The 22770-nt window shown below is 41.5% G+C and overlaps 1 protein-coding gene across 1 annotated transcript in view; it reads right to left on the bottom strand.

Moving 5' to 3' along the window:
* PAK5 (p21 (RAC1) activated kinase 5) overlaps positions 1 to 22770 on the bottom strand; it is a 312766-nt gene that overhangs the window by 24572 nt on the left and 265424 nt on the right. The window contains exons 4-6 of the mRNA XM_017868889.1: positions 18444 to 19229; positions 3374 to 3865; positions 381 to 514 (exon numbers count right to left, since the gene is read on the bottom strand). Of these exons, the coding sequence (XP_017724378.1) occupies positions 381 to 514; positions 3374 to 3865; positions 18444 to 19229 (1412 nt within the window). The remainder of the gene's footprint in view (positions 1 to 380; positions 515 to 3373; positions 3866 to 18443; positions 19230 to 22770) is intronic.

Genomic DNA, 22770 nt, shown 5'->3' with positions numbered 1-22770 from the left:
TCCCTTCCTTCCCCTGGTATCCTTGGTGGTCTTAGCACGCAGCAATGGTAGGGTAACTCGGAAGAATGAAATTCAGCTTTAAATCTATATAGCGACAGGAAATTCTATTATTTGTCACTGAAGCTTCATTCTTAGCAGGTTGGTTATTTTAAATCAATGGGTATTAATGCCCTTCTGAAGGCAGGGAGAACGTTAACTGAATGAATGAACTATACATGCCTGATAGCATAATGGGCCCTCTAGGGAATGTGGGGGAAAGGGTAGTCATATTCCCTGACTCCAAAGTGCCCACAATTTATGAAGAGTTCGTAGTCAATGAGGCTTTATCCTGGAGAAGAATAAGAAGCACCTCAAATTATCTGGATAATAAAGAAGCTTACCTGGTGTGAGTCACAATGTCTGTCAAGGCACCACCTTCTAGAAACTCCATAACCACCCAGAGCTCATCGCCAACAAGGTAGCTATTGTACATGTCAACCACATTGTCATGGTGGTAATCCCGCATGATCACGACCTGGGGGAATGGGAAAGATACTTTTGACTTGTGAAGATGAAGTTGCTTTTTGTTCTCTTGTGGCCACACCTACAACTGTAAGTAAACTGATTGAGAGGTACTGACTGTGGGGAAGTTTATTCAGAAATCTATTATAGACAAAAAGCATCAAGGGTAACTAGTAGAAATAAAAGGAATCAAGGTAGCAAATTTGAGAGAAAATGGCAGGTCACCCTGACATTGGAGAGACACAGAGAGAGAAATGAAAACAAGTAGAACTAAAGCAAGATTTGCATTCACAAGAGGGAGTTTGGTTGACCGTCTGTGGGGATATGATCAGCCATCCCTAAGGATCTCCTTTAGAATGCACTGTTCATAGTCCTCTGCTGGTTATCCTAGCAAAGGGTCACCAACTTGTAGTAATTGAGGGATCAAGTCCCACAGGTGAATGAAGTAAACTATCTATTAGAACTGGAGCCACACAAGACCAACTTAATTTCTCCTTAGAATAAGATACGGGTTGAACCTGAGAGGTATTTGGGCTGAATTCAAAGAATATATATTGAAGATAAAAATAAATACGGCATAGATATTAAAAAGGCTAAGGAGACTGCTTGCTGGAGAGAGCTTCCAGAAATTGCTGCCCTGTGGCTGTTTCCACTCGAGTTTTCAGAGTTAGTGTTAAATAATAAATTACAGAATTGTTCATCTACATCATATTGCTCTGTGTGTTCTGGCATTATGGTTTGGAAAATAAATTCCAGAAATCAGGAATGGTGGACTGGGAAGATGCTGGAGCCCAGTCACCTGGAACTCTCTGTGAGATTTGGAGCATGTGTAAGAAATAAGCACCTATGGGAGCTGGAGATGTGTGGAGGCCACTGGGGGCTTCACGTGAGCCTCCATGAAAAACAGAGTTCGAAATTGCAGCTGAGTGCATTTGTACAGTGCCTGTTTATAGACCAAACACCTTCTTACTTCTCAGAGAATGGGAGTGCTTACAACAGAAAGACGAAGAGGTCAAGCAGCCACAGATTGTTCTGGGAGTTAGAAGATGTGGATTGTACATGCTTTCCTGGAGACTGACATCTAACACTGATATCCTGACTTGATATCTTTAGGACTTAGATCTTTCATCCACAAAAACTTTCCCCTCAGTGCTCTCATAAAATTACTGAAAGAATATTACTCCAAAATACTTTATGTGTTTTCTAACATAATTACTCATGTTTCCCCACCTATTTTAGAGCTCTTAAGTGATAAGTTTAAAAGGTAAATGAGAAAGTGGAAGGTAAACGTTAAAGTACAACAAATATACAGAGAAGAGTTAATTCCTTAACATATCAATAGCTCTTACACATCAAGAAAACAAATGCTAGCACCCTAATTGAAAACTGTACACAGAACATATGATTGAGTGAAGAAAGAAAAATGGCCTATAGCCGCATAAAATTAAATTCAGCTACACTAGTAATAAAAGTGCTAATGAAAACAGTAAGGTTTATTCACGTCTAGCAGATCAACAGAGATAACATGACAGTATCAACAATGCTAGTGAAGGTGAAACAGTACTATTAGTGAGGGTCTAGATTGGTACAAACTTTCTGGAAATTAACACTGTATATCATTTCTCTAAAAACATTTACAGATCATTTGATCTGTTCATCCTATTTCTAGGACTCTAAGAAATTATCAGATATGAAGCCAAAGACTTATGTGTAACAACACTCACTGCAAAATAATAAAAGTGACAAATTGGAAACAGTATAAATCAGAGACTGGTTTTAAATATGATACATGTATATGATAGAAGATTATTAAAAGTGTGTTTTGACATGTAGCTAATAGAATAGGTTAATATATTTTATTTTACATTAATAAAAATAAGTAATGTATGCCAATATATGTTATTTAATATTAATTTTATTAGTATTAATGTTAACATTAGGTGAAATTTAGAAAGTCACAAAACTACATACATATAAAGTTACCTCAAATTTATTAAATCAGTGACTGGTTTAATATATTTGATACATGTCTATGATAGAAGATTATAAGGCCATTACAATGGTCATTAAATTTATTTTACAGTAATAAATATAAGTAATACAGCTCAATATACTTTATTTGATATTAATTTTATTAGTATTCATGTTAATATTAATTGAAATTTGGAAAGTTATGAAACTACATATATGGAGAATTATCTCAAACAAAAGAAATTTGTAAATAGAAAAATATAGAAAGGAAACACTGAAATACTAATGTAGGCTATTACTTGACTGGGATGTTTGCGGGACATTTTCTTTACTTTCCAAATATTCTACAGGAAGAATTCATTATTTTATAGTTAGGAAAATATTTTAAAGTTCCTAAAGTGTAATAGTTCATTGGCAAACTGACCCTGGTCTACTGTTTTAAAAATTGTTTATGGAGGGTATATTATGATATCATACTAGAGTAAAATATATACAAATCCACACAGATACAGTGTAGCATAAGATTTAGAGTCCGCTAGACAGAGATTCAGGTCCTAGTTCTGCAGTCAACCTGCTTGACCCTGGGCCGGTCTCTTCACCTATCTGAGTCCAGGTTTCCTTGTTAAAATGGTGATAACATCTTTCTGTCTCACAGAGTTGTTGTGAGGATCAAACTAGATTAACGCTTAGTACAGTGGCTGACACACATGAAGTACTTTATAGAGGTAACAGCCATACATGCGCACAGAAAAAGGACCAGAAGGAAATATTACAGGGGACGCTAATTTTGTCTTTGTATTTTCAGTGCTTTTCTAATGTCCTAAAATGCACGTGTGTAACTTTTGAAATGGGAAACAAATGTTACAAAGGAGAGAAAGGATGACCCAAACACACTCTTTACCTCATTGAAAAGCAGTTCCCGTCTCTGTTGCTTCCGGAGGTCCATTTTCTTCACTGCAACTTGTTTCCCTGTGTGTTTCTCGGTGGCGATGCACACGATGCCGGTTGAGCCTTCCCCAATTTTGATAAAGTTGTCCAAGTATTCCCTGGGGTCTCCTGGGCTGACCACCAGCTGCAGGGCTGCCCGAAACTGTTCATGGGACACCCTGGAGGGCTGCTGGTCGGAGGAGGAACCCCAGCTGGGCGGCGGGTAGGTGCTGGATGAGAGGCTGAGGGAGCTCAGGTAGGAAGCCGTGGAGATGTACTGCGAACTGCTCTGCAGGGAGGGGTGGTGGTACAAGGTGGCTTTGTGGTACCCAGACGGATACTGGTGGCTGCTTGAGGAATAGCCCACTTTGCTTTGACTTTGAGGTAGTTTGGCAGGGCCCCTGGGGTAGGTGTCAGACCCTGACAGTGGAGGGCTGAGGACCATCTGTGCTCGATCATAATCCACCTGGGAAGACAGACATGAATAGAGAATATTCACATGCTAGATCTGAACGCCACAGCCAGGTGGTGAGTGAGCTGACCGACAGCTGGCAGAATGAAGATCACCAGTGCAAGATGAGAGGATCTGGCTGGGGCACCAACAGGACCGGCCACACCTAGGGAAGGGCCTTCTCTGGTACACGTGCACCACAGTAGGAGGTTAGTTCACGTGTATCTTATCCAAGGTGTGCTTGCTTGTTAAGCCCTATTTTCTTGTTCAGGAATGAAAAATCTCATGCCTCATTAAAGGACATTAGTTTTCAGCTAGCATTTTGGGGAGGCATTTCCGGGGTAGGAGGCCTTTTCCCATGCTTCTGAATTCAAATACTAGAGGGTGGTATGGACATTTATGTATAACATATGTATAACACAGCAGATGTAGGTACAGGGCAAAACATGGCTCCCTGTGCTAAGGGTGTGAACCACAGGGTGAACATGTGTAATGTTCTCACCAAATGAGTACAAATATAATTGAGAGTGACCAGTCTTTGCAGGGGTATGTGTGAAATGAAAATGAGGCTAGACCCCAAAGAGACCCCAGCAAAGAACATCCACTCTGACTTGGAAGAGTGGGATGAAGGGATTTTGTGGAGGAGAGTGGGGAAGCCAGTGAGGGGATTACTGGTATACGATACTATGTGTAGGTCCAGCAGTCACTTCCTGGAAAGAATCAGGAAGGAGCTCTGGCCACTCTTGGAATGGCTGAGGCCTGGATGATAAAAATACCACATCTTGTCATGTGGTATGCACCTTGCCCAGGGCAGAAAGTGCTAATCCATCAATGCACTCTGTTTTGGAAGATCCCGATGGCAACACAGTGCTGGATACATAGAAGGTACTCAGAAAAGATTTGTTGATTGGACTTCAGGCTGTTTCTTAATGCAGTGCCCCAGAAAGTCTCTGTCACTCTACTGGGTGTAAATGGAATGGTATTAACTTATCCTACTCCCCTTCCATCCACCCCAAGGACCTAGATCTACTCTAACATAGTAGCTACAAGCTACACGTACTGATTTAAAGTAAACAAAATCCATTAAAATTAAAATTCAGTTTCACAGTGACACTAGTCACATTTTAAGAACTCAGTAGTCACCACATCACACAGTACACATATAAAACATTTTCCTAATTGCAGAAAGGGCTACTGGATGACACTATTCTAGATGAATTGATTCTTCCCATGCAGCACATTCATTCATTTATTTCAAAAATTAATATTTGAGTAACTATGATGTGCTATGCACTGTTTTAGATGTGAAGGGAGAGGGTCCACCAAGAGTCAAAATGAATGGTATCTCTGCCCTCCTGGGGTTTATGTTCCAGAGAAGGAAACAGATAATAATAAAGAAAACCAATAAATACACAGTGTGTGGTTCAGGAGTAATGAATAATATAAAGAAAAATAAAGCAGAGTGAGGGGGTTGAAAGTAACGAGATGCATCTTGGATAGGGTAGTCACAGAAGGACTCTCTGAGGGCGTTCCGTTTGAGCAAAAGCCTGGCTGAGTGAAGGAAAAAGCAAGATCACTCTCCTAAGAGGGGTGGTTTGGGCAGTGGGAGTGGCACATGCAGGATTCTGAGGCAGACCCAGGCTTAGTGTTTGAGGAACAGCAGAGGCTCAGCTATAGTGGAGAGTGTCAGCTAAGGAAGATGGACGGAGAAGCTGCCAGGGGCAGATCATGAAGACCTTGGCAAGGATGTTGGCTTTTGCTCCGAGTGAGGTACGAAGCACTGGGGATTGCTAAGCAGACAGGAGTGACACGGTCTGACTCTCTCTGGCTGCGGAGGAGAGACTTTGGTGGCGAGAGTGGAAACAGGGAGGCCAACAGCTTATCACAGTTAATGTGAGCTGAGATTAGGGTAGTTATTGTAGATGGGGTGAGAAACGGTGAAATCTCGGGCAAGATTTGAAGGTGGAGCTGAGAGGATTTGCGGTGGATTGGATGAGATCTTGAAAGACAGGAATCAAAGATGGCTATCAGAATTTTGGCCTGAGCAACAGGCTATTTAATGAGATAAGGAATCCAGGGGTAGCAACAGGCTTGTGGAGTGTGGTAATCAACTTCCAAATTGCTCTCAATGACATGTGCCTACTGACATTCATATTCCCATGTAGTCCCCTTCTACACTGCATTGGAATCAATCTGAGTGATCAAAGAATAAGGCAGAGATGATGGCAAGCTCCTTTGCTCTCTTACTCACATCATTTATTTTGGCTTTCACCAGCTGCCATGTCATGAGGACACTCAAGAATCCTTTGTAAGGACTGGGTGCAGCGGCTCATGCCTGTAATCCCAGAACTTTGGGAGGCTAAACTGAAGGATCACTTGAGCCCAGGAGCTCAAGGCTGCAAGTGAGCTATGATTGCACCACTGTGCTCCAGCCTGGGTGACAGAGTGAAACCCTGTCTCAATAATAATAATAATAAAATAGAGAGGTCCAAGCAGCAAGAAACTGAGGACTCCTGTTAAGAGCTAGCTAGAAATGGAGGCCTTCTGGCAAACAGTCATGTGAGCCATTCTGGAGGTGGATCCTCCAGGTCCAGTGGATCCTTCAGATGACTGTATACCTGGTTGATGTCTTGACTGCAACCTCATGAGAGATTCCAAGACAGAACCAATCAGCTAAGCCCTCTCAATTTGTGACCTACAGAAACTGTGAAATAGTAGATGTTTGTTATTTAAAGTTTAGGGGGAAATAGTTGAACAGCACTATTTTTTGCTTCATGAGGCAGTGTGTTTTAAGCCATGAAGCTTTGGGATAATTTGTTATGCAGCAATATTGATAGCTAATACATGAGGGAAAATTAAGAATTCTTTTAGCCATGTTAAGTTTGAGAGAGTGATTAGGCATCTAGGTGGAGGTGTCACTTAGGAGACTTAGACATGCCCCAAGTCCAGGGAAGAGTTAAGGCTAAAGACATGAATCTGAGAGTCATCAGTGCTTAGTTCATATTAAAAGTCATGATGCTGAATGTGTAAGAGATGGTCTGAGAACCCCAATTTCTAGATACCAGAAATAGCAGAAGGATCTTGCAGAAAGGAGCAGAGAAGGAGTGACCAGTGCTATAGGAAGGAAACTAAGGAAGCAAGGTGTCCTGGAGCCAAGAGAGGAAAGTATTTCAAGAAGGAAGGGCTAATGAATCCTGTCAAATGCCACTGAGAACTGGGATGGGGCATGTTGCTCATTGGATCTGGTGACATGGTAGAGGCAAGCAGGTGTTTCAAGCTCCAACCCCATCACGTTGCATAAGAAGATGCTTATTCTATCACATCATGGAGCAAGAACTGCACACAGTGGACTCTTTAAAATTGCTACCATAGCACCGTTCTCAGTACCCCCACACTGCCCATTGGTTCTACAATGACAGTGCCTGGCCTGCTGAACATTGCGCAATGCAGCTCTTCCAGCTTCAAAAACACTACACTTTACTAGGCTAATTCATCACTCAGACAGCCTTGGCATCAACCAGCAGGAACCAGGGCAGCTGCTAAGTTGCCCTCCTGCCCTGGTTGCAGAGACAACACATGCTTTTGGGGGCATAGGGATGAATTCTGACTTTGATAATTTTAGTCAAATCAGTCTCTCTGAGTCTCAGTTTCCTTATCTGTAAAATGGAATATTAATAATAATTACTTCTTTTGGTCACTGTGAACTCTAAAGGATCAAATACACATCTAAGTAGTCTAACAATGACTGGCCAATGAGTTCTACTTGGTGTTATTATTACATAAAGTGATGAGACACTTTATACAGTAATGAGAATGCAAAATAAAATAAATAGTAACTGCAATATTATCAAACTAGCTAGCATTTATCGAAGACATACAATGCCCCTGTGGTATATATATTCCTATACATTAATACTCAAAGCAATAAGACAAGGTGTCTTTAGTTGTAATATATTGAACAATGTACAGTTAAAATATTCAAAAACAAGCTGATTATTTTCAAAGCCTCTGTATTTGTGCTACACAAGGAAGACGTGTGTGTGTGTGTGTGTGTGCGTGTGTGTGTACGATGGAATGGGGAGAAAGAAGTGTCAGTGTAAGTTAAACAACTGGATTCTTCCTTTAATAAGCTCCAGATTAGTCAAGTCTAGGCTAGTCAGCAAGGCAGGGTGTGAAGGGAAACAGGGTTTTTGGCTTTTATTTCTGAAAGTGTGTCCTGGGAGCCATCACATGCCATTATCGCCCTGTGTCTTCCTTGTAGGACTTGTTCCCATACTTTCAACGAAAGAATTCATTCCCCACAAGCATGTATAATTGATCTCTGAATATATATTAAAAATGGGCAAGTTGCATCCTGCAGGAGTCACAAACACCGCTTTGCATTAATTTAGGCCACTTTTCTTCCTTATCACCTGTCAGCAGCATTATCAGAGTCCACCCTTAACAGCCGGCGTATGGCATAAAGAAGAAGCCTGCCTGCACCAAGGGGACAATTTCCAGGCAAAGATGGAATGCAGAGCTCTTTGTTGAAAGCTAACCATCTTCAAAATTAGGCCATGAGACAAAAAGGTATTGTTGTCTTTCATGGCTGCTGGTAAGAGGCGCAGACTCTTAAAAAAGCAATAGTTAAGGAACAGCCAGTATCACAAGAGACAATTTTTTGAATAAAACTCAAGGCGTACTCATCAGAGAACGAACTGTTCACTTCGAGTGAGGGAACATGTGGTCTTCCCTCAGAGGACAAAGAGCTGACTCTGTGAAGGAGAAATGCATAGGTGACCCCATTTGGGGCCACCAAGGTGCTGAACCTTTGCCTTCTGTTGGATCTTAACCCACATGCGGGTTCCATGATGGTGTGTATCACCGGCCCACACACTTTCGACAGGTCTTGTTCTTTTTATTCTGGGAATCATGCAGGGGGCAACTAAATCCCATTTCGTGGTTGATAAAATGGAGGCACAAGGAGATAAAACTGCCCCCAAGCAATCCAGGGCAAACAGCTCCACACTTCCAAGGGGACGACATAACCTAGTTCATCTGCCGGGGTCAGTCTTTCACTCGCAGTGGGAGGGCGCCCAGCAGAGCGGCCCACAAGCCGGCTCCCTTGCCTGCCTTGGCATTTCCAACCTTCGCTGTCACCTCCCTGGTCTGTATAATCAAGGCTGGGCATTCTCTCCTCACTAAAATGCACAGGGGTTCTCCTAGGAGCCATCGTGGGGCCTCTTCTGTCAAGCAACTGCTCTGTTAGAAGTATATCCTTGCAGTAGTAACAAATATTAATAAGAATAATGATGCTTGATATTTGTCGAGTGCTTTCTACATGCCAGGGACTGTTCTAAGCACACTATGTATATTCTTGCATGTAAACCTCAAGTTGGACAATTAAATAAGCTCTGTAATTCCTCCATTTTACAGATAAGAAGACTGAGGCACAGTGGGTTTAAGTAGGTCATGCAAAAGTCTCAAAGCTACAAAGAAGGGAGAACTGGGGTTCAAATCCAGACAGAATTGCTTCAGTACTTGGGTCCTTGATAAATTCACAGAGACAGGCGTCAATGATGGGGGTGGGAGGATGTGGTCTTAACAGAGGCAGGCAGAGCAGGGGATAAAGACAACCACAGAGATAAAGCCTGGTCAGGGTGTTTCACTGGGGGCCCAGATGTCTGGGCAGCCTGGGGCAAAATGCAAGAATTGGACCAGAACATGATGGATGGTAATGTCTAGGAGAGGGGATGAAAGACAAATTAAGGGTTTTGTTTTGTTCTTTTTGTTTTGGCTTGTTTGTTTTGAACAGTTTTGGCTTAGAGAAATGAGCTAAAAAAAAAAAAAAAAAAGTAGTCATCACAGCAAAACGAGTTGATTATCTACGTACATCATTCATCATTTTCCTTTTGTTTTGGTCAAAGCGGAAATCTGCATTGTTCCAAAACCACTCAGGCTTTCTTTTGTTAAGTTCTTTCAAGGAAGAAAGTGCAAACTTTCTTCTGTGATGAGACCTCCTTGCCCTCTCACATTGCTCTTGGACTTTCATAATCATGTAAGTGTCCTGTTCTAAGTTGTCTTTCTCATGATAGCCTATATTTGGAAGATGGAAAACATAAATGATGAATTTGTTATTCCCACTGTTTTACACACACATGTTCATGTATGTGAGAAAGATGTCCAAAGCAGTCCAGCTTAAACTGTGCAATCTTTTCTATGACCTGATTTACAAACACATTCTAGAAAAAAAAATGAGTAGGCTTGAAGTCCATATAAGCAGACCTGTCTTTGGTATTGTGAAAGGGATTTGGGATCTGATTATTTAGTGAAACCACAATGCAGTGGAATTGGACCAGTGAAAGGAACGACATTTAATAAGTAAATCCAATGTATCTCTCATCACCCATGATCCAAACCATTTCCAAAAGATTTATGTACATAGTTTACCCTTGCAGACCTTACAGCAAGGGCACGGGGTGCAGAGCAAGGGTGGGAAACTGCAATGTAAGACAAAAAACAACAAAGGCATTCTTCCCATCCCTCCAAAGAGAACAGTGCTGTGATTTTGTGAACGACTAACTTCTTACAAAGGAGACCATGGTCTGGAAAGTTTTCAGGGGGATTTCCATATGGCCTGATGTAATGAGAGAAGGCCAGATCAATCGTCTTGCAAATTATCACCCAGGCTGCTAAACTGCTTAGCTGCAGGGTTACCAGGTCATTAATTGTCATTGAAAATTGGATACATTTTAACAAGGAATTCTCTCTACAGGAATCTTTAGAAATACTGACAAAATGAACAAGGAGTTGTGATTGTGATTTCCTCTTTTTTTTTTTTTGAAATGGCTAATAACATACACTTGTTTTTTAGCTTCCGGATACATTTTGTATACCATATAAATTAATTCTTTAAAACTGTGCTTTGTCATGTCTCTATACAAACATGATCAAAAAAAAAAAAAAAAAAAAAAAAAAAAAAGAGCAAAAAAGAGAGATTGTATTATATAAGGGAATAAATAATCCCCAGTTAACAACTCAGCCAGACTACCTTTCTACAATGAGCTCAACATCTCTAAAGAGAGGGTCAGACACAGGCTTGTGATGTATCAAAATTATAAATAATTATAGCGATGAATTCGTTTAATCAATCAATTTCACCAGAGGTACGCTGGGGTGGACGGGGCATAAAACTCCACACAGCTATCAATTGCTCCGATTACAGCTGGCTGTCAGCCAGAATTCCCCTGATCCATGTTAGTTAAATGCACATTAATCTGAATTTGGCAGTGTAATCAAGGACCTAACTGAACTGTGAAATTGAATTCTGCAGTAGAACATAATTTGACCATTTTATGCCAAGGCTGGGGGGGAGAAAATAGCTTGGTGAGGGAAGGGTGGGAGAAAGAAGAGAAGGAAAAAAAAATCCTGCAGCAGCATCTATTTGTCACTGTGGCCTTCTGTTCTGAGGGCAGGGGGGCCATCTCTGGAGTGTGCTCAACTGGGGTGTGTGGGCACGGCCACGGTGTGGGTCTGCTCCCACAGAATGAGGACCTAGGAATGTTGCATGAAAGATGGTGAGTTACAGGGAGTGGGAGGCAGCTGGTTCCAGCGCCTGAATGTGATGCTCCAATACACCTTTTCGGAGCACAATAAAACAAAGACTGCTCATCTCAAAAATGAAAACGCCAGGCTGGGTGCTGCTTGCTCTCCATAAATCAAATGCAAGATAAAAGTGAATCACAGTCCTCTATTATCTGAGCATGGAAAGGACATCTTAAATTGTCCTGACTTGACTCAAAGGAAAATTTAACAGGACCAGGCTTGGCTTTGGGAAGGGAAAACGACTGTTTGTAAGAAGTCTGGAGAGAATCATTAACTCACATTCTCTGTAGGGACACGATAGAGACTGGCAATTAGGGGAATGGGATTCATTAAACCCTGTGACTCATCTGTCTCTCTGGTTGTGCCCTGCAAATGCACACTGAGAGTTGGACAAGTCATGACCCTACAAACAAGCCAGCCTAGCTATATGAAGCATTGAATAAATCTGAGATGTGCAGGCTCAGGCATACGGGTATTCCAGGCTCTTCCTCCACCTCTGAATTGGTGTATCCAATTAACCCCCCACAGTTGCTGCTTCAAACTCAAAGAATGCATCTTCTATTCAAGAGCAGTGAGACAGACCAGATTGCTCTGGCCTGCGATCCGTCATCGCCTGCAGTGATGTGGAGGGACTTTTCGTCTTTGGGGATTGGTTTGCGGCCTCAGAATATTGTTCAAATATGTCAGGGCCTCCGAGAGAGGTAGGGACGGACAATGCCAGGTTAAATTCATTTTGTTTTTAATTTGGTAATGGGAAAACCCATTCATAATGTCCGAAATACAATTTACTTTGAGTCACAAGAGCATTTATGGGAAGAAGTGTCCATTCATATGCAAAGGACACCTAAAGTCTCCATCAGAAGGGACAGATGTTAGAGATAGCGCACTCAGTCAGTCCTTGGATGTTTTATGAGCCTTAATGAACACCCTATAGGTAAAGAAAATAAATCTAAATATATCCATTGTTATATTAAGGGATCAAGTTCTTCTCTCTTTCCCCTCAGATTTTGGTGTAGCCCATCAGTTTTCACTAGCACTGTCATTCCACAACCCATCAAGCCCCGAATGGATCTCTGAACGGAGTTCTGCAGGGATCCTCAGGAGAAAAGAAGTTGCTGTTTTGTTGTTGGAGCTGTGGTTGAATCTGGGCATAGCAAGTACCACAAAGAACAGTGAATCATTAAATTATTGATGCGGGAAGACGAGGCCCACTGGTTCAAGTGCTTTTTCCTTCCAGGAAAAGCAAAGTGATAGCTAAGCAGTGAAAATACATTGTATTGTTGACCCCAGAAGGAAGTGCTGGGAAATCACACCATCCTTTTCTTCCCACCCTTTTTTGCTGTTGTTTTGTTTTGTTTTTTTAGACAGGGTCTCACTCTGTTGCCTAGGCTGGAGTGTACTAGTGTAATGATAACTCACTGCAACCTTGAACTCCTGGGCTCAAAGGATTTCCTTGGCCTCCCCAGTAGCTAGGGCTACAGATGTGTGCCACCGTGCCCAGCTAATTTTTAAATTTTATTTGTAGAGACCAGATCTCACTATGTTGCCTGGGCTGGTCTTGAACTCCTGGCCTCAAGCGATCCTCCCATGTTGGCCTTCCAAAGTAATGGGATTACAGGTGTAAGCCACTGCACCTAGCACATCCCTCATTCTTCACTCAGAACTTCTTACTACGCCATCTGTTTGGGATATCCTAGGCTGCAGCTGTGGTCACTTTTCCTGCCTTATAGAGATGGCAGGGGTGAAGTGGAGGGGTTGGTTGGATATGTATAGCTATGTCAGTTCTTGCTTGTTTAGCATCTGGCTTCCATGCAAGTCTGAGAATTTTATTTCCATTCTAGAGAGGAGAGTAGTCACTGGGGTGGCACTGGGGTCCTCAGGCCAGCTCAGTCGCTGAAGCTTCGCATGGCGGTGAGCAAGTCACACAGTGACTCTGCAACTCTGGCCTTCTGAGACTCACATTTCTAAAGTGAGAACAGTTGTACTTATAGGCTGCACAGAGTGACAGAATTTGTTCCCATATTTTAAAAATATGTAAAAGATAGCACAGAGAGAACGTTCCTATGGCTGGTGTTAGCTGATAGGGTGATGTGTCTTCTAACCAGAATATTCCTGAGACTAATGGCTAACACTGAGTGCTTGCCATGTGCTAACTCCTTTAGGCTTATTAATCTTAATCCTCAGGACAAGTTCGAATAGGTACTGAAACACTTTACAGATGATAGAACTGACGCACAGAGAAGATCATACAGCTAGTAAGGGCTTGAATCCAGGGAATCTGATTATAGAACTTGCATTTTTCTGTAATGGGTGAGAAAATCTGGATTATTTTCTAAAAAATCAAACAAGGCTACCACTTAAGGTTCAATAAATGCATGGGAGTCCCTTAAGGATTTCTACATCTAATGCTTCCTTTACAGCCCATAGTTCCAGCTTTTACCCACAGTTTACACTCTGGGTGACATTAAGGAACTTCTCAAGGATTCCATCCTACCAAGAACAGGAAGAATAAACAGCACTCCATGGGCACTGCAAATCCACCTGTCAGTCACCACCTATTCTTCACCAGCAAGGTGAGGCTGCCTGTAGGATTTGTGTCTGGACCTGGAGACTTCATGTCCACCTTTCTGCCCCTGGATTTTCTTCTGTGGAAATGAGAATATTCTGGAACACATAGACTTTGGAGCCAGTGGGACCTCGTTTGGAGTCCTGATTCAGTTATATTCAGTTATTTGCCTTTATAAACTTGGGGAAGTCCATAAAGATTTGGAGTCTCAACTTCCTCAACTGTAGAGCAGAGGTGATCCTGAATTCTTCTGGAATTGCAAAGACTAAGTTGGGTCATGTTTGCAAAATGCTTAGCACAGTGCTTGGAACACAGTAACCCTCACATCACTGCCACCATTCATCTACATGCTCCACAGGTAGACTGATGTGTAGCCTACTCATATTAGTAATTAAGATGCTGTAATTTATTAACTTACTTAGCCCTCATACTGTATAATGAGACATGGGCCATCTTTATCCTTATTTTGTAGATAAAGAAGTGGAGGCACAGTTAAGCAACTTGTTCACCCAGTTAGTAAGTGGCAATGTCAAGACTCAAACCCAGGCAGTTCATCTCCAAAACCTATACCCTTAACTGCCAAAACATGCTTGATAAATGATAGCTATTGAACAGTTGTCCTTAACTGGGCCAAGTTTGCCCTCCTCTGCCTGCAGGACATTTGGCAGTATCTAGGTATATTTTGGTTGTTATGAGTGAGGGAGGGATGCTATGGGCATATAGTGGGGAGAGGCCATAGATGTTGCTAAACATCCTATCATGCACAGGACAGCCTCCCTCAATGAAGAATTACTAGGTCCAAAATGTTCATAGTGTCAAGGTGGTGGACCCTACCACAGAGAGAAAGGGGATGATGCAACCTAATTGTGAAATTAATTGCTAATTAACTGCTAATGCAACTTCATTGTTTCAGGTATTAAAAGGAGCTTATAATCAGGCAGGTTGCAGGCTTTGCACCCTCAGAAGCTGCCCCTATGCTACTGGAAATGCATGCAATGTCTGGTGAAAGGCTTAAGCCCAAAGAGTTGAATCCCAGCTCTGCTGTGAGCACACTGAGCCTCTCAAAACCCGTTTCCTCATCTGTATAAAGGGATCAAGAATTCTTGCCTTACAGATCTGTGAGGCTCAAAAAAACATGGCATGTATCTGGTACACAGCAAATGCTTAATGAACTGGTGGGATTTTTATGCTGGGGGCTTCTCAGTGGCTGCCACAAGGAACGGATGTGCTGGGCCAATACAAAGACACAAGTAGGTGGCTGCCTGGTCCCTGGAGAGCACAGGAATGAGCAAAGTCAAATACATGGTGACAATTTCTCCAGCTAGCTTCCTTCCCTGGAAGGCAGATTTGTCTGCAGGTGAGGGTGGAAAGCATTCTCTCTCCACTTCTGGCAGTTTGTATTTTTATGGTGGGTATGGTGCTATATGGTTTTTGTTTGGCTTTGTTTCCCACCCTCTCAACCCCAGGGTTTCATCTGCTTAGTTCCAGCAAAATACACTTAAATGTAGTGAGAGGAGGCCAACATCAACAGACTCATAACATTCTTGATTCCTGTCATGCTAGCAGGAAAATTAAGTAGGTAGATAACATTGAAGGAGTTTTTTTTTTCCCCCTGTGGGTTAACATTAATCTTTTTTTTTTTCTTCAGGACAAAATGTAAAACTGTGTGTCAAACACACACACATGCGTGCGCGCACACACACATACACACGACCCTCCTCATTTCTGCTTCATCTGGAGATCTACACAAGTTTTGTGCTTCCTTTTATTTTTGGAGGTGAGAACATGACCCAGCCTCCTCTAGGAGTCTCTGCAATGCAAGGCCGACTCATCTGAGTTGTGACTGCTATTTCTTCCCTCAGCTGGAAATCCAAATGTGATTGGTACTTTCTAAGAGTACAGTTCTAAAGACACAGGGACCTTGGTCTTTTTAGAGAAATGTTATATTTTTAATCAAGTAAACGTTTTAATTACTAACCTGCTTCCCACCTCTTGTCCTCCCACAAAACACAAAACCTGCTCACGAGTCTCTCATGAGTTTCCTGTGAAACATGGAGCAGCAGCTTGCTTCTTTGTATTTCTGATTTTAAGGGCTGAACACCCTTGGTAGAAGTTCCCATGAGTGAATATGCCGTTTGTTGTTGTTGTTGTTGTTGTTGTTTTGGTGAGCCGCAATAGTTTGCATTGTTTCTGGGCTGGCAGAGCCAGATTTCAGGGCAGGTCTGCCTTGTCTTATACTTGGAAGTCTGCAGGATAGAGGAAACCTGCAGGGAATTAAAGTGAATCACCCCTCCCACCCTCCTTCTTCTATCACTTAAAGTCTGGTGGCCACTGGGACTTCTCACAGATTTTCTTGGCAAATGCAGTTGAATCCCTGAAATAACATATATCCAAATAATAGGAAAATATTGAGCAGAGAGAAACACCAGGCTTGAGTTATTGTCCTTGTTTTGCAAACAACTAACTGTGAAACTGTAAGTGTGTCATGTGGCTCTCTGGGCCTCAGTTTCCCCTTCTAGGAAATGAGTGCACAGGGATCGCTGTGGTGACATTAAATCTCAAAAGCCCATGCTATGTGAAAATGTGGACTCAGGGATACCAGTACATCCTTAAAAAAAAAAAAAAAAAAATTTAAAAAGAGAGAAGACTGAAACTCCAAATTAAGAGTTCTAAAACTCTTGACCTCTAAAACTATTTGGACTATGGACATGTGTAGCCCACCCAATATTCATTTCCAACATCAAGGAGGAGCCAAATAAGCCTCCAGGGCCGAAAAGCAGCATCATCTGGGCAATGTTTTCTCTGTGACTATGACCCCAAACAACTCCCTAACACACAAGTAAGCAAGTAAGCTTAACATGCAAGTAAGCCACACACACACAAAATCTTAGATAAAAAATAACCACCGACGTTCAAAGCCTGAGGATGTAACTCAATTCAGCTATCGAACATGTTGACTTATTTATTCCATATCACTCACAGAAATGCACAAGTGATATGCACAAGAAATGGAATAAACTCTCATGTATCATGAGGCATGTGTATGACTTCAAGTAGATTTTGCTTGTGGTTAATTAGACCTCTTTCCAACAATCACCCTGGCAAGAACACAGGAGGAGAAAGCAGTCATGATACCCTGAGTGTGGGTGTTCAAGTACATTAACACTACAAGATAAAAAAAAAACACCGTCACTATGTGAATTTTAACTGGAGGAACATATCTCAGGCCTTTATTTATCAAAATTTGTTTTTAGTTTTATATCTTGGGAACTAAGGTGGCAGCTTTTTTTTTCTTCTAAAGAATGGCTGAAGTAACTCCAACAATACACTTAAATGACTTCTCCTCAACATCTTGGATGAGGTTAATGAGAAATAAGAAGCAAAGGAAATATATCGACTATCTGTAATCAATAAAGCAGGTGAAAGCGGGCAGGCTTGGCTTGCAGAGTTTTCTGTGCTGCTCACCAACCTGTCAAGAGTTTGGTATAAATAAGGTACATGACTGCCCTGTGAGAAGGCATGTCCCTCTCACCTGCTTCAAGACCTCTATGTAATCCACAATCCACACTCAATGCTGCCTGTTCACTTTTGCTGGACAGGTAAGGTAGCAAAAACATTTCTAAATGACAGGGAAGAATAAATCACTTGCACATTCTCAAAGGAAGTTTCCAAGACTTTAGACCTTTGGACCCATAGACCTTTGTCTGTGATTTAGTTTCAGTGACTTCTCTGGCAGTGATTTCCAAACTTTAGGATATCATGGACCAGTCAAATTTCAAAGCACACTTGGATCTGCTAACATTTAAACAAAATTTAAAAGAGGAATTACAACAAAACAAAGTAAAAGGAGACAAAATGGTCCAGCGGTCCAGCAACCATCTGTCACCCCAAATTTCATACAAAACCAATATTTCAAATCAAATATAGTAAAAGTACATACTCTTAATATGAAGGACCACCCCCTGAGTTGAATAAAATTAGCTTTATTTAAAAATTACCATCTCATCCTGAGTTTCTTTCCTTTCTGGCAGGTCCATGCAAACTTTGCCAGGATGTAGGAACTACTGTATGACTCGATCTAATGCTCTATGATTTTATATGACTGATCCACTCCTTAACAGGAAACTTAGCAAAATACAATCACATCACATTTATTACTCATATATCAGAATATCTTTCAAATAAATAAGTTTATTTGCCTTTTAATGAGAAACCAGGTAGGAGGGCCCAAAAGATAGGTTTTGATTTTAATGAATATATATGCCTTATCCTAAACCTTCTGCCCTGGGGCCTCACAAGTGGAGACAGGGTGGGTTTTCATATTAATTTTCCCTTAAAAGGCAAACAAGTACTTGGCAATCTTGATCGTATAAAAAGGTCGTGCCAGCACCACCCTTGTGGAGGTTTTTGTACACTTCAGGGAAAGGAGGTAGCAAACGTTACCTTTGGAATGCACATTGTGGGCTCGGACAAGCGAGGGTAGGTGTAGGAGTTGTAGGAGTGTCCTTGGGGATGGGTTTTAAATGCACTTGCTCCAAATGGCATCATCGGTTCCTGGAGCCCCGAGCCTGACCTGGACCTCTGCCGCATGGCGGGCTGGGGGCTGGTCTGATTCAGGTACGAAGACTTCGGCCTCCTGTCATAGTCATCCAGGCTGGGTCCCCATTCACTTTCACTGTACGCCAAGCTCTCCTTGGAGCACCCACTGGTCCCTGCAGTTCTAGAAGGTGTGAATTGGAATGAATAATCCAGAGGGGAGCTACTGGAGGCTCTCTGATACTCCCACTTGAGGTCACTATATTCACTTGGTTTGCTCAGTGAGTCCAAATGTGAGTGATAATCAGCAGAAAATCTGGCAAAATCGGATTTCAAAGGCTTCATCTCAGAATAGTAGGCCTCCCCGTGCTTCATTTTCATTACGTGCCCATTTTGTTTGGCTGCATGGCTGCCTCTATAATATGGATCCAGATCGTCTCCATAGAGACTCTTCTCCCTGTACTTTTCGGTCGTGTAGTCAGCAGTAGTATCGGATTCGCTGGAATACTGGGAGAAGGTGATGAAGCCATTTTCTTCCGCGTGGCCTGGACCGTGGCTGGAGGCTCCCTGATCTGGGGTGGGTGGGCTTTCTTTCCTTAGGGAGTTGGAACGAGTCACCGAGATGTTGTCAAAATCCTCTAGCAGGCCGTTGATGGAGGTTTCCTTGCAGGGTTTGTTTCCTCTAACGATTGTCTGGGGATAATAAAAGGAATACTGTTTGAGGAAAATATTTCATGACTTTAAATTGACGGCGGCATCCCACCCCTACTCCATCCAAATTAAACTACAGAAGGAAAAAGACCCCAGGAACACTTAATACAAAATGACAAAGAAAAAATTGTCGATTGACTGCAGTGGTGAAATACATCAAATAGTAGACAATAATCTCAAATTGCAATTTTTTTTCCTACCTATCTCAATAGAGACATCAATTAACCACCAAAAAGCCATGTAGGAGACTACATAGGCTGTCACTGTTTCATTTACCAGTTTACAGGCAAATCCCTTCCCCCTACTTCTTCTACCTAAATAATAAGCCCTAACCATCTATCGATGAGCTGATAATTATAATTTAACACTCTATAACTGTTTGGTAATAAAAAATAATATTTATTACTGTTTTACATTCATTATTCAGATGATTTTCAAAATCAGAAGGCATTGTCGCCCAAGTATTAACATAACTAGAAATGGGTGTACATTTTTTACCCTTATATAGAAGACACATAATAACTGAGGTTATGAATTTTATAGATGAGGAAGGCACTTCCTGAAACTGTAATTAGGAAACAGCCTGAAGATTATTTGTGTGATTTATGATGAAATGTGATATTCTTATTAAGTGTGTATACTTATACTATACAGCTTGTTTGCTATGGCCACACTTCTGTGTAACATCATCGCTGAATTTTGGGTGGCTTAGTAACGATGGTTGCACCTGGATCTTAGTGACAAATTGTTCCCTTTAATGAACCTAAATAACACAAGAATACCAGGAACCAAAAGACATCGCAAACCACTTACAAAACCGTCAGCCGTTCCTTGACAATGACAGGATTCGAAGGAAAATATGATGGGGGTGGATAAAAGAACAAAGAACAAAGTGTTGTGACTTCAGACTTCCAGGATTTTAGGAGAAAAATACCTTTGAGCAACTAGCAAGGAGTTCAAAACCATCTTGGATGGTACAATAGAAGACTTCAAACCGGAGGAGGAAGTCAAAGTTGTCCTGGAGCTGATGTTTTATAAATCTATCCATGGTGAAACAGAGGCTTTATTTTTTTTCTCTCTCAAAGAGTCCTGGACTAATGCTTTTGTTCTATACCCTTTTCTTTCAAATACATTTTTTGTTCTAGAATAGTTTTAGATTAACAGAGAAGTTGCAAAGAGAATACAGAGTTCTCACAGACTTCTCATCCAGTTTCCCCTTCTGTTAATATCTTGCATTGCTATTAAGGAAACTCCATGTTCCTATAGATTTCATTAATTTTCTCCTAGCATTCCAGAGTTCCATCCAGGATAGCTCATTACATTTATTTGTTATGTCTTCTGAGTTTCCTCTGATCTCTGACAGTGTCTCAGATTTTCCTTATTTTTTGATGACCTTGACAGTTTTGAGGAGTACTGGTCAGGTATTTTGGAGAATGTTCCTCAGTTGGGGTTTTCTGGTGTTTTCCCCATGTTTAAACAGAGGTTATTTGGTTTGAAGAGGACGACCAGAGAGTAAAGTCACATTTCATCACATGATGTTCAGGGTACATATCATCGACATGACTTAGTAATGATGATGTTAGCCCTGACTACCTAGGTGAGGTTGTATTTGCCAGGTTTCTTATACACACAGTCACACTCCCCTCCTCTAGCTTTCCATATATTGTATTATTTGGGAACAAGTCAATAAGTGTAGCCTCTACTCAAGGGGCAGGGATTTAAGCTCTGTCTTCTGGGGTGTGTGTGTATGTTGCAGGGTATCTATATAAAGTAGTTGGAATTCTTCTGCACTGACTTGCTTATTTGCTCCCATTTACCTACTTATTCAATTATCTATTTATCTATAAGGATGGATGGACTCATGGTTATTTGTTTTATACTTTGGGTTATAAGCCAACACTATGTTATTTGCCTTGCTGCTCAAGTGGTTCCAGCTTCTGTCACTGAGAGTTCTCTCAGGCTGCCTGCTGTGTCCCTTTGACAATCCCTCTTCCTTTTATTTTTCGAGCACTTCCTGACTTTCTGTCACTACAAGAAGCTCCAGGTTTATCTTTTATTTTCCCTGCCCTTCCCCTCAAATCAGGCATTTCTCCAAGGAACCCCAATAGTATTAGAAATTAAGATTTGGTTCCGGGAATACTCATTGCTGCTGGGTGTCACTGCCAGGCCTCAGCAAACAGAGCTCCGAAATAATATGTTTGTAGACTAACTCATGAATACACTCACACACCTATAATTATATCTGTCCATCTGCATCTATATTAACCTAAGCATAAATCCATATTAATGTCTCTGAATCTGATCAAGTACCACATAGTTCATTCTAGCCATTTCATTACTTACCTGTAACTTTGCTCTGTAACAGTAAAAAACATGGGCCCGACAATCTGCCATTCATTTGCTTATTCAGTGCTAACTGTTCAGCAGTTTCAGATTAACCCACTCTACCATGAGAAACAACTTTGTCAACTCCAGTACAGTGTTTACATCTAGTTCTTTAAAATTACTATATACTTAGAGTTTCCATTCAAAGCACTGTTTCCAAAGTTCCTTAAGTTAGTGTCTTCTTTCCTGCACCCCCTTCAATGAAGTTATGTAATATATGTGTAGCTGTTGGATTCTTTGGTCATGCTCTGCATTCTATCCCAGGATCCTCTGATCTTCTGGTTTATTTTTTGTTGTTGTTTTTTGAAACTGCATACATTAGTTAACTCTCTGTGCTGCAAAGCTCTATGGGTATAGACAAGTGCAAAGCATCATGCATTCAGTGTTAGAATGCCATACAAATTAGTGCCACCAGCTGCAAAAATATCTCCTGGGTTTTCTCTGTCAAACATTACCCTCTCCCCAAACCCTTGATATCACTGATCTGGTTTCTATCCTTATTGTTTTGTCTATTCCAGAATATCATATGGATGGAATCATACAGTCTGGAGCCTTTCAGTTTGACTTCTTTCACTGAGCATAATATAGTCAATGTTCACAAACTAGTAGCCTAGTCTCTCTCTTTTTTTGCCTATTCCTTTTTTATTCCATAGTGTGGAATTCATTATATGGAATGTAGTCAATGTTGAGGGTGGTGCATAAACTGATGGGTTGATTGTCAAAGTAGGGGATGCTCTGTTGGAGCCTCCCTTAGAGAAAGAAAGAAACATGTATATAACCTGGGACCTTTCCTCAGAGGCACAACCTCCATGCTCACCCCACAGATTAACTTGGGAGAAACAATAACTGTGAAGAGGAAAAGATGAGCAGTCTTGGCGGAGGAAAGGATGAAACAGCTATAACTCAGCCTTAAAAATATCAAGTCTACTTCAACAGCTGTCCTATTTCATTATCAGGTTGGCTATCATTCCTGTTTAGCCACTTTTTTTTTTTTTTTTTTGTTTTTTTCTTGAGAACAGTGTCTTGCTCTGTTGAGAAAGTCTCTTGCTCTGTCACCCAAGCTGGAGTGCAGTGGCATGATCTTGGCTCACTACAACCTCCACCTCCCGGGTTCAAGCGATTCTCCTGCCTCAGCCTC

Source organism: Rhinopithecus bieti, unplaced genomic scaffold (genome assembly GCF_001698545.2).
Source record: "Rhinopithecus bieti isolate Rb0 unplaced genomic scaffold, ASM169854v2 scaffold_4658, whole genome shotgun sequence".
Lineage (NCBI taxonomy): Eukaryota > Metazoa > Chordata > Mammalia > Primates > Cercopithecidae > Rhinopithecus > Rhinopithecus bieti.
The sequence above is the reverse complement of the archived record's forward strand: the minus strand, read 5'-3'. Positions and strand labels throughout refer to the sequence as shown.